The sequence below is a fragment of the Manacus vitellinus genome, unplaced genomic scaffold, assembly GCF_001715985.3.
Source record: "Manacus vitellinus isolate BGI_N305 unplaced genomic scaffold, ASM171598v3 scaffold_5_pilon, whole genome shotgun sequence".
Classification (NCBI taxonomy): Eukaryota; Metazoa; Chordata; class Aves; order Passeriformes; family Pipridae; genus Manacus; species Manacus vitellinus.
This window is the reverse complement of record NW_021940682.1, coordinates 23,124,362-23,137,315: the sequence shown is the minus strand read 5'-3', so window position 1 is coordinate 23,137,315 and position 12,954 is coordinate 23,124,362. Positions and strand designations below refer to the sequence as shown.

General features: G+C 39.0%; 1 protein-coding gene across 1 annotated transcript; it reads right to left on the bottom strand.

Moving 5' to 3' along the window:
- Positions 1-10,735: 10,735 nt before the first annotated feature.
- On the bottom strand, positions 10,736-12,931 carry BTG1 (BTG anti-proliferation factor 1). The gene has a single exon (XM_008934653.3). The coding sequence runs from the start codon at positions 12,038-12,040 to the stop codon at positions 11,654-11,656; it is 387 nt and encodes a 128-aa protein (XP_008932901.1). The 5' UTR covers positions 12,041-12,931; the 3' UTR covers positions 10,736-11,653.
- Between the last annotated feature and the right edge of the window lie 23 nt (positions 12,932-12,954).

Sequence of the window (12,954 nt, the reverse complement as noted above, 5' to 3'; positions counted from 1 at the left end):
AACATGACAATCCTCCTGGTTTCAAGGAGCAAAAATAAAACAAAACCTTTGGAGCAGGTTAGCAGTATCCTAAAGTAAGAGATGTGGGAGCCACTGTTGTTTCCAAAATTTATTTCGGTATCTCATAATGAAGATGTTAGGGTTGCGCTGGTTCCCTAGCTGCTCTTCTGAATCTTAGAGCCCCAAAGCTTGGCAGCAGTATACCCCTCTTGTGCAAAAATAGATGTGTAAGAAGACAAAGATAGCAATAATCTAACTATGTCAGAAAAGTCAGTTTTAATCTTATTCTGACTCATTATAGTTAATTGTTGATACCTCCAACAGTGGGTTAAAAAAATAAAGTAAACAAGTACGTGATCTCTAGCTATTACATAAAAGTAATCTCATTTAAGTCCCTTAAGATCCTCCAAGAAACCAGCAGTAGTACTGGGAATGGCAGACACAGCCTTTGCTAGACTGCAGAGTACTACACACAGCATCTATCACCCAGTGGTGTTTGAATCAAGAAAACAATCATGTTAAACTGTCAAGAGAGTCCTTTCACCAGGCACTTTCAAGTATGCAATGAGCATAGAGCCCATGTACTTCGGGAGCCACTATCACACAAAGATTTTCTATTCCTCCGGGCTTGCAAAGTCACCCAGTAGAAGCAGAGAGATCCTGTACTACCCTGTCAATCCTCAAATTGTTTATTGCCAGCCTGATACTCCTGTCCCAACCCCACACAACTGAACTGGGGGTTTAATTTATGTGGCAGAGCTATAGGCACAACAGCTACCACCCATGAGTGAGAGTCCAGCTGAATTCCCTGCACAAAACACAGGGCTGCTGCCTGGCAGCTGGAACAACACCAAACCATAACAGTGTGCTTCATGTGTAAACTCAGTGTAGGTAAGACAAAAAAAAACAAAAACAAAAACAAAACAAAAAAACCAAAACCACAAACAAACAAACAAAAACAAAAACGAAACACCAACCAACCAAAAAAAAACCAGGAATGTGTTTAAGTCCTTTTAGAGCACTCTCTTCTCAAGGAAGCTGCACTTAAAATGTCCAGGTTTATGCTTAGTGAGTTTAACTTGATTAGCAATTACATTAATGTTGATCCAAAGTGAATCCAATGATTTCTAATGAGCCATTTTACTTTGACACTAAACAGCAGAATTTGATCTCTTGTGTTTTGTAACTGACTTTTTAAAATGAAAGAAGCATGAGGTGAGGACTAAAATAAATACTTATTTCTTCCTTATGTCAACAAAATGATACATATAAGTTAAAGCATAGTACAATATTCCCTGGAAAAAAGTGTGCATGCCCATTGTCACTGAGCACAGGATGGTGCCATGGGGTGAGCCAAACACTGCAACTTCTCAGAAATAAATTTCCACTGTTCCAACTACTTGAGAACGTGTTCCCGAAATTCAGGAAACACACTGCTAATTATTTCCTCTAAGGTACTCAGTTCCAGTGGACTTCAAAATGCACATGTAAGCAGAGTAAGCTATTCTTCACTTGGGGCATTGGGAGTTAATAAAATAGATACAGGTATCTTAATCAATATACTGCAAGTTAAAGCACATTATCACATGTAGGACCATTCAGAAAGAGAGGGTGAGACTCATCTAACTAGATATAGTCAGTGATATCTGAGCGAGCTCTCACTCTCTTTATACGAAGAGAACCCAGTGCTTATTCTAGAGTGCATCCTTTCTAGCTAGGACACTGAAATCACTTTGAGGATTTTCCTATGAAAGGTCTGTTTCTTCTCTTCATCGACCATCAGGAGAGCCTAGGGAAGAGGTCTCATACTCAGGCATGGAGATTACTGGAGAGAGTTAATATTGTGAGAGAGGAGACAATAGGCCACTGAGGCATTCTCAGTTGGATTCTGGGCACTAATAAAAGGAGTGACAAGCCTCTGAAAGTATTTTCTCCACTTGCGGATCAGTCTGTTCAATTCCTGAAAAAAACTACCAAATTAATATCAACTCAAACAACACCTATGTCATAGTTAGTTCATAAAGAGGCATTTGTTCATGGCTCAAGCATTTTGTAATGAGATTTAACATGACCTAACTTTAGACATTCATTTGACTTGCCACCCTCCAGTTTCTCCAGTTCCCTACTCTCACTGCCATTTCCCCAAAGGGAAGAACATCAGATAAAAAGCCTATGTATAAGAATTCTTCCCACATTTCCAGGGAGAGGGATATGGGGTGCTTTCTTGCCTTTGGTTGTGTCCACCAGTTTTTTTCATAAATATTTTGCAATAATAACTGCTTAACCATATCATGACATTTGCAGAAGCTTCCCACACATTTTATGCCATTTCAGTATCTTCTTTCATAGTGATAATTTGGGTTCTTGCATGGATGTACCTCCACGTAGATGCAGCATGTGACTGAACTGTTAAAAATTTTAACTAATGTCACCATTCTTGAAAAGGAAGACCCACAACTGGGCCAGCCACTCAACCACAGTTACATCTCTCTGAATAATTTCCACTGAAAGGGGTTCTTTCTTTAGAAATCATTAGTCAAAAAAGGTCTTTTTGCAGTTTATATTAACCCCCACCACTATGACCAACAGAATAACTGCCTCCTACATCACTGCAGCTCCACCGGCTGCTGACCTTATGTTTTCTCAGCACGGGCAGGATCCACACTGCCCACAGCTACATCTGGAAAGCAGGCTGCAGAGAAAACAATCAGTCGAGAACCTAATTCTGGCAAATCAGCACTGCCATTTATCTTGGACTTGAGCAATATATAGTAACACTGGAGACAGTCAAACACATACCAAACTCTAGGACCATGAAGATGAAGGATAGGTTTACCCACTGAATTGTGAACGTGCAAAGTCAGTTTCCCAAAGCACAGCTGCTGTGCTACCTAAAGGGCAGGTAACATGAACCTTGCAGAGCACCATCCCACATTCCCATAAGTTTCTGAAAAGCAGCTGTACAATGCTTGTAAGGTTTCTAGCAAGCACGCTTAGTTCACAAGCAAAATCTGCCAGGCTTATTAGCACAGGAGCCTGAGGCAATGAGAGTTAGAATAAATGGAAACTTTCAAATACACACAAGAAAAAGGTAAGCTAAAATTGAAAGCTTGATGGGTTTTTTCCCCTGTAAATTCCTTCATTTGTCCTCAAGGACAGCATATAAACGTGTATGTTATAGCCCATGTGATCAGACACTCTCTCAAGAACTATAAACAATGTAGCTATGAGTCATTATTAGGCTAGAATTGCATTCAAGTTTTTTCCCACTGACTTGTCTAGTCTTTTGCCTTCCCCATTCCCTTCCCTCCCCCAGAGATAATACGTGACCCCTTCCCAAAATTTCAGCAGGAGTGCAGTTTGCTGTGCACATCCCAGCTCTTGCGGGCAGGTGACAACAGTAGTCTGCAGGGTTCCACACACAGGCACTGAGCTCATGCCCCTGCAACACCCCCAGCCGTCTGCCAAAGGCTGTCAGCTCCCCAGCACTGGGCTCCCACAGTGCCTCAGGCATTGCAGTCTGACATGACACAAATCTACCAACCCTAACAACTTCAGATAATTTTGAACAAGAGTCAGAAAAGCCATTTCTGCCACCCCACCTACCAGGATGGTAATTTCGCGCTAAGTGAAGGAAGAAGTGGGTTTGGTTAGTTACACATCTTAACCCACTGCATCTAGGACAGACTGAGCAATACATCAGTCAAAGCTGTCATCTTTCATTTAAAAGAGAAAGGTAAAGCTAGTTCCTAGCCTTCACAGTCATAGAAAAAAATGTGTTGAAGTTTATGACTTCCAAATCTTCAAAGGCAGATTGTAAATAAAAGTGCTGACATTTATTGCTTTTAAGCAAATCACATACTGGAGTGTGACTCATGAACATTGGAACTAGCAAGTGCCAAGGCAGTCATGTCGAGAATGAGATCATGATGCAGTAGGTGTGCAGCATTCTCTTTTCAGCCTATTCACTATCTCTGTTCTACAGTAATAAAGAAGAAAGTTTCTTTTCAGTCAATAATAAAGATTTTAATGTGCCTTCCAGTACCTATGGAAATAACAAAAAGTACATTTCTGCTTCACTGAGAAAGCTTTTGACACATACTTGATCTCATAAAATACTGAAGGGCATATGATGTATTCACATGAATAAGTCAAAAGGCTTCCTGGTACTCATAACGGTAAAATTAGGACTGTGCGAAGCTGAGGTCTTAAATTTTAAAACATTGTAACTCCAACCTTCCTTTTATCGATTGTAAACTGCTTCCAAAGGGATGCTCCTGTAGATAGGGGGGTGTAACAAAAGGGGCAAGAAAAGGAAATTACATATTTGTACTGCAGAATTAGTCATGGGGTTACATCAGTTTAATAATTCAGGAGACGTTTTGTACACATATCAGGTTGGCTCGAAATTAACTTCTACTTCAGTAAACTCTATGAATAGTGATTTCAAATTTGAATGACATGCACGTATTTTTCTACTGAATAACTTTCAGTACTTTCAGTATTCAGAGCCAGTGTTCTGCTGTTCACGACGCAGGACTTGTCAATTCTGCAAGCAACAATAATTTAGATAGTCACAGGAACATTTAGATAAACAATCAAGCAGACATATTTGTTCAGCTGGCCTTTCTAAAATGTACTTATGTATTTGCAACGTGGTTTTTTTTAGCTATATTACAAATGTCTTACCTATATTAAATGTATCCAGAAAACAAAGTATGATAAATACCATAAAAATTGAGAGTTTAGTACCTTCATCACACAGAAACAGATAGTTTACAACATTGAACTAAATTACCCTTTGCTTTAATATCAGCGTGATTCAGGTTGATATTACCATTTCCACTGCCTTCTTTTTTCCCAACACAATGACCAAACAGAATGACCTTATGCTGCCTGGAAGCTAGGGAGTTAAGACAATAGGCTGCAAACGGCAAAGGAAGCAAGCAGATAGGAGTTTAAAAAGAAATTGTTATAATAAAGGCTATATTTACAGGAGGAATTGCAAAAGTTGGCTAATATCACTAGTGTAACTTTATGGTATTAGATGTACCACATGAGCAGCTTGGTTTTATTTTGCAGTTAGGATACACAGTTTTTCACACTTGCAGACAAATGTCTAATTTACACACTATAGAACTTGAATGTTACCATACCGAGCAACTGTTCTAGTGCACTCATCTAGGGAATGGTGCTAGGCTCAACTGAAATGGACCTTTTGTTGATTGTTCAGCCAACTGCTGACCAGAAACCAGAGACATCTCTCTCCTGTGTTACAAAGTATTGGCAAGAATATACAATTTTAAAACTATCTTAGCTTTATTTCCTGTCAACCAGGTATCCCACTGATTGAAATGTTGCAAACATTCCTTTAGACAACTACAATTTGCTTTAGAACTCAGAAAAATCTTGAAAATCTGCTTAACTGGGTAGCAAATTGAGTCAAGCTCCAAGTTCACATCCAGAAAAATGAAAGCAAAAAATAGGAATACATGTTGCTGTTAATACTAATGTCTTAAGGCATAAAATGTGAATAAAGAGGATAATTTCCCCCCACCTATGCAAATTTACAATCTTCAGAACACCTGCAGTGACTTGAATTAAATCACAGCAAGCAGGGACTTAAGGATGACCCACTGAAAAACACTCTAATAATTGTGTGTGTGTATATATATTTATACAAGAAATTTACATATGTGACCCTGTGTACCTACAAATAAAACATTGTTTAAAGTTCAGTACAGGGAAGGAATGTTGTCTTTCAATATTCTTTTTCACGTACAAGAAACTCATTAACCTGTGGCCAAAAAAACTCCAAAACCACCAATTATTACATGTTCTTAGGTTACAGAAAGCAATAATTGAATTTTATAGAACACAGGAAAGCAAGGGTACGCTGTTGGAAATTCTTAATTGCAGCCAATGTCAGCAGATGATACTGTTGGTACTAGAAATCTCTCTTTAAGATGCGTAAGAAGCTCTACCCAAGCCTTAGCTCCATATCAGAGCTCTTAGGTAAGCATTGCTGTCTGGAACCCAACTGTGAATGCTGGGCAGCATCCCCAGCCCTGGTACTTCCTTGGGCATTTCGGACACTGCTGCTCTTTGCATCCAAGAAGACTGAAGTTCTCCTCCCTTGAGTCCTTACCATGCTAACAGATTCATCTGTTTATCATTTTATTCAGTTATATAATCAGCACATAAAATAATGACACTGGATTTTACAATGCCCCAGAGAACCTGCAAAGTTAGAGGCTGTTTCCTACATCCAAGAGGTAAAAGCTACACCTCTCAAAAAAACTTTAGAAGGTTGTTGCAAGCCACTATGAGACACTGAGCAGCTGATCACAGGATCAATTCCCTCTGCAAAAATCCACCTGACATCCCCTCAGTCTGGGATTTTTCTCATCCAGTACCATCCCAGTTCTATTTCCCTTCCTCATATATTATCATCAGTCACTTTCAGCAGAGAAAATCTCAAAACTTGAAGATGCAGCATTTTGCTTGTTTTCCTTATTTGACAGGATTTTCTCCTTGACAGCTTTGTAGTCACAGAATTGCAATCCTACAAGGGCAAACTGCTGCCAGGCGTGCAGCGCTACTGCTTGTGTGGATTTCTTCCCAGCAGCTGGGAGGAAATGTTCCTTCTTGTTTAGGCAAAAAATATCAAATGGTTAGGAAATAAGCAGTTAGGAAAAGCTGTATACAAGGTTCATGCTTGAGAAACACAAGGACACAAACTCAGTCACTAAGAAAATTCCACTGGACATGTAGCTAACAATAATTTAGATCTATTCATTTATGGTAAGTCAGCCATTTTACTGTTGACCTACTTTGTATCAGCAATAATTTGTCACAGTGCATTCTCCAACTGCTACTGAAAGAAATGTTAAACCATACATTAAGAGCATAGTGTCAAAGCAACTGATGTTAATTATACCCTGCAATTCCTATGTTGATGAAATTGTCACTGCTAACTATTAATACAGCATTTATTGTCTAAGCCCAGCTTGCCCTACCAACCCCTAAAAGCCACTGAATTAACATCCTGCTTCTCAATGTTCATATTGGAATGTAAATCTGAAATGTGTAGAAATAATCTCAGCTATTTACACCAAGAATGTGTAAATACACATTCCTTTTTAGAAAAACTATTTATCTCCAGTCTATACATGTTTCACCCTTTAAACTAAAAACAGCTTTAATGTTCTTCAGTCAAGTGGTAGCTTTTGCCAGTGTAAACTATTTTCCCTAAAAATTATGGCATCAAGTAGAGGAAATTTTGGAAAATGTAGAGTAGTACTTGATTTATGGAAATTCAGAAATAGATACACAAAAAAGAAAAGCTGCAATGTTCTTCACTGTATTCATTGCTAACCTGCACAATAACAAGAGATCATATTCTCCCAGCATAAATAAGCACGGTTAATTAGAAGGACACCTTATGTGTATCAAGTGTTCATGTTCAGCGACATCTGCTTAATTTAGGGACAGAAATGTTTACAAGCATCAGCATGAACCAACCACTCCAGGAACACTTACGGTTTGCATGTCAGCATACTGTTTTCCAAGGTTCTATTGCTGCAGTAGAGTTCCCCCTGCTTCTACATGTCTCAAGCTTTTCCTTTACCCATTTAAATTGAAGGCAGTTGACAGCATGCTGGCCTAACAATAATTAACCTTCAAAACTGTCATCGCTAAGCTATGGCATGTGACATATAACTTGGTATGATCCAGAAGACTCATTTTGTGATGTGTTCATATCCTATGAATTGATCCAATACAAGATACAGCAAAAGTAGAAGCCAGTGATGGTATTTTCACATCAGAAATGTGTCTTATATTATGTCCAAATTCTCAAGCAGATTGATAGAACAAACTAATAATAAGAAAATCCCATGGCACAATAAGGCCGGTCATACAGATCTACCAGAAAACCTTTGCAGAGACAGCAGAAAAGTAGAAAACTAAAATCAGCATTATTAGTGATTGAACGAAAACCCTCTTATCTCTATTCAAACCTAAAAATGACACTAAAATATACGGGAAGATAAAAATCATTGTCCAAATGGCTGCTTAAGCCAGATGTACATCTCCAGAACAAGCAGGAAAAAAGCACACAACTGGAAAGAGAAGAGAGAACAGAACAACAGAGCTTCTTACAGGATACATGCAGTACAACTCTCTACAGGAGGAGCATCATTACTAAACATGAAGTACAAAAGTAGTATTGAATGCATGGGATCTGACACCACATATTAGCACAGTAGGGGAATGTGCTGTCAGGAAAAAACCCGAAAACAAAACATGTGCTCACCTGGCATAAACTAGAAAGCAACTGTACACTTTATAAAAAGATATTCACTGAATGGTCAACAAGTCTTAGCAGATTGGTCCATCATTCTGAGAAAAGCTGTAACATTAGAGCTGCAAACAGCTGAGCCTGTCCTTGCAACACCAATAGGATTATTCAGGGCCTCTCAAGGAAAGTCAACTAATTTAACTAAAATGCACTAGGCAAGCAGGTCTTGAATGTGCTCTCTCATCTCTAATATTTGCATTAAAATAATAGCCTTGCTGGTTTCATAATGGCACCTTAAATGAAATTCAAAAGTGACAAGCATTTGGCTTAGTGTGCTGTTTATTCTACCTGCAGCAAAACATAGGATTAGCAACAGCCTCCTCTTGGAGACATACTCCATTTCTTTCAGGAGTCCTTCTTATGCCCTGCTGCCACAGTATGCTAAGTACTTTGAAAATCAGACAAGGGCACATTGTGTACACATTGGGGTATATCTGGAAGAAATCCCAGCAACTCTGAGTACACAGGTTGTACCAATTACTAGTTACAGCTGCAGTTAAAAATTATGCCATGAATGAAAGCACCTTACCATAAAAGAACTAAAATATTAACCATCTAAGGGAGCAGACTCACTCTTAGTTCAATGTCACATGCCAGTCTCACAGATGGAACGCTTGCTGCCTCACAAAGCTATGCCTAATTTATCAAAAGAAAGTACTGACAGCTGATGCTTTCATAATGCGCATAGTTCATGTCAAAGACCAACTATACAGCTACCCCTTCTGATGCTGTTCTTGCTGTGCAGCAGAAAGGACTAGGCAGCACCACTATATACTAAGCATAATTCAGTCAGCAGTGAGCTTCATGAATGTTTAATATAGCTTTACAGGAAGCCAAGCTCAATGTTTACCTTTCTACTCAGATACATATCTGCCGTCTGCAGACATGTAACACAACAGAAATGTCTTGGAGTACTCTTACAGCTTGAATAAATTTCTTGCTTACAGGTTTAACAACTTCAACTGTCATCTTAAAAGTAATAGAATTTTTAAGATATCAAAATGTGAGTCTAAACTTTGACCTATGCATGCATTACACCTGTACGTTAAAGCAAGCTCATTCTGAAGCTTTGGTAATAGATCTATTACTGTCAGATCCATACTGAGCAAGGTGTTTGAAGTTCCCTGCTTCAGGAGCATTTATGCTTCCACCAGTCTATGCCAGAAAGCCATAGTGCTAGAGAAGCCCTAGCAATACTTTAAAGTGCTGAATATTGACATACATATGTAGATCATGGTAAAAATCGTATTTGTAAAGCTGAACTTAAAAAAAAAACAAAACAGGAGGAAAGAAATTGTTAAAGAAAGCCGGACAGTTGAGTCTTCTGTTTTGCTTATATATAATCAGTTATATTACAGATCAGACAACACAGATATGAACTGGAGGTAAAATCCATTACTATCGTCACATTGTAAAGGCTGTTGAGCTCATAAGAGCTGCAACAATGCATGGTAAGTCTGAAGCTCAGTTCTACACACAGCTTGCAAGCTTGACTGGCAAGTAATGACTGCTTTCTTTTCATTCAGAGCATCAGCAGCAGTTCTTGTAACTGACGTGACCAAGTTCGGTATGCCTTTATTAAACACTCACAGAACAAAGTATACAGGAGATAAGGAAGAGAAAAGCCTTGAGTTTTACTCTGGACCTTTAACAAGTGTAAATAAAGTGGCAAGGAATTTCTCTCAAGTGTAACTAACAGCTGTGCCATATACAAATGACATTAAGTGTGGTGCTTAAGTGAATCACAACTCCACATCATTCATTAACTAAGAATACACATAAGTATGGGCTTCTCAGCCTCAGCCAACCTTTTAAGTTTGGGAAAAAAGATCTACATACCTTTTGTTGAATCCAATCTTAATGATTTCTAAAGTGAAAGTCTTGCATCTGAAGAAAGCAAAAGGCAGCAAGCTGCTCTTAAGGCTAAGGGACACTTCTCCCAGAAACTCTTATTGAGCAGGGAATCCATCAGGGAAGAACTGTGAACTTGTGAGCAAGTAGGTCAAAATGGACATTTAGGTTTGCTATATCCTTCATCAGGAAGCCAAGTAAACTTTAATCCTCTGGATTTATTCAAGTCATCTTTGGTGGATGTTATTTCTGTACCTTTTCCTTATATCCTGGAATTATTGGCCCTGGAGTTATTTCCACATTGACTGATTTTAAAAGGTTTAAAGTGACACGTACATCATTGTGTTCCCCTGAACTTCCCAAGCATTAATATATGAGGTCTTCATTAATCCAGGTCTGTACCAAGTGTTCCCTAGCATCAGGATGCCATTGATGTTCTTAAGTCTTTAAGGTACCTATTTTATTTCTACTGTGAGACAAAAATAATTTAACTGATCCTATGTAATCACGACAAGAGATTAATTAAAATGCCAAGATAGGAAACAATTTATTATAGAGAGAAGAAAAATTTCTCATCCAAAATATAGAAATCTGTACAACTTTGCCACAATCAATATACATGAACTGTACAAATTTACACCAGTTCATAATTTACCAAATAAAAGATGACTAACAAAGTTCACAAAATAGATGGTGGTTTGTGGAAAAGACTTTTACCCAATTAAGAACAAGGAAATTACAAACCAGACCTCCACTTTCTAAAAATAAGAAGTTTACTCAGTCTTAGAAAACTACAAGCTAGCAAATGTACAGATAGCTGGCTGGTGCTAACACCACAGTTCAGACAGTGTCTTTATATGGTCTTTTTAAAGCCTGTTGCCATGGCAGATAATGATCACTTGCTACTTTTGAGGCCAATGTAAAGATCTGATCATTTCTCCCCAGGTCATTCTTACTAGTTTCTCTTATGTACATTTATACATATTTGTAAGTGCTAGGTAAAAGTCTGAAAAATAAAATTTCCAGTACTATGGTGTTCATAAGTCTTGTTACTGAGCTGCCAAAAATGCTAACAATTAATAAATGTAATAGTGCAAATTTACTCTGCAAGACCTACTGCAGAGAATCACTTTATAAACACAGATTGGGGTTGAAAATTGGTGTAGAAATTAAGTAAGATGTCTTGGAGAAACTGACCCTTCCTAGATCTTCTTATTCCCTAGCAAGTTGCTATCATTTTGACTCACAGGCTATTAAATCACTGAAAGGTACTGTCCAAACTATGGCACTGTCACTTTAAAGTATACCACTCTAACGTGTGCCAGATCTTCACAGCTGTGACATGGTTTAAATTCCATAATCCATCCCCAGAGGTGCCCACCCAAAGTAAAAACCAAATTTATCCATCCATTTTAAGGTGATCCATCCACAGACTATATCTTAACCTGATACAGTCATCATATTGTAGTTTTTGGAAGGGCTAGTTCTGCCCAAGAGAAGTTCCTCCTTACAGCTTATTCTGCTGTCTACCATTTGCATGTTGGTGTTATTTTGGCTACCTCCTGCTGGTGCAGCTTCGTACAGCACACAGATGGAGCCATCCTCTCCAATGCGATAGGACACTTCATACGGGTCAACCCATAGAGTGAGTTCGCTCGGAAGAAGCTGAAACAGTTCCTGACTGCTCAATCCAATCCGCTGTGCTGCCTGTCCAATGAGAGGATCCATTTTATGGTTGATCCGGATACATCGGTAACCTGATCCCTTGCATGGCTTTTCTGGGAACCAGTGGTGTTTATAATGTTCTACAAAATAAAAAACAAACATTATCCTCCTTAATTCTGTATTAAAAGATACACGCAGTAATTATTGTTCTCTTGCAAATTTCACACCTCAAGATGTTAAAAAGCTTATTATTCTAGCATCAAGTGTCCTCAAAAATCACTATAACCTTTATTTCTGCTGATGATTTACATAAGCCCAGAGTCCCTTGGGAAGCACTCACATACAAAGTTACTGGTTTGTGCTAGTGTATACAATGTCCACCATCTCAAAGAAGTGAAATGCAACTTCCTGGCATTCACAGAAACATATATAAAAATACAGAAATGATTACATATATAGCAGAAAAACTCAAGGGTTTTGAAACTTCACAAACTAGAAAGGGAAAAAAGGCACCCTCCCAGCATCCTCTTGAGATCACATCCATGCTTAGCTCCTCACATTCCAAGAACACCCAAAAATAACTAGGGAAGGAGCCGGGCAGCATTTACCGACTGACTCAAGCTGTATTTCCCCATCACTCTCCCCAGCCTGTTTTCCATGGCGAGAAATCAAGGACTTCACTTACCTCAGTTTTATCCCACCCAAAACCATATCGGCCTGAAACTACTTGTAGCCACTATCAAGCCCTCTGAGACATAGCCTCGGGATTACAAAACCCACAGGGCAGCGAAAAAACCCTCGGTGTTTCTCCCCGACCGGAGCTGTCGAGTGGCTAAGAGACGCTTCCAGAAGAAAGAGGAACCAACTCACCGTCCACCGATTAATTTTACTTGACAAAAAAAAAAAAAAGCAACTTTGGAGTGTTTTCCCTTCTGGAAATGGGGCGGTTTGAGCCCTTGGAGCGGAGCTTAAGCCCAGGATGCTCGCAAGCTTTGTCTAGGGAGGCAAAGATTGTGTGTGCGTGCAGGGGGTCGAGCTGCTTGCGCGACGCCCGAGCCCCTTTTGTCTACAGCCAG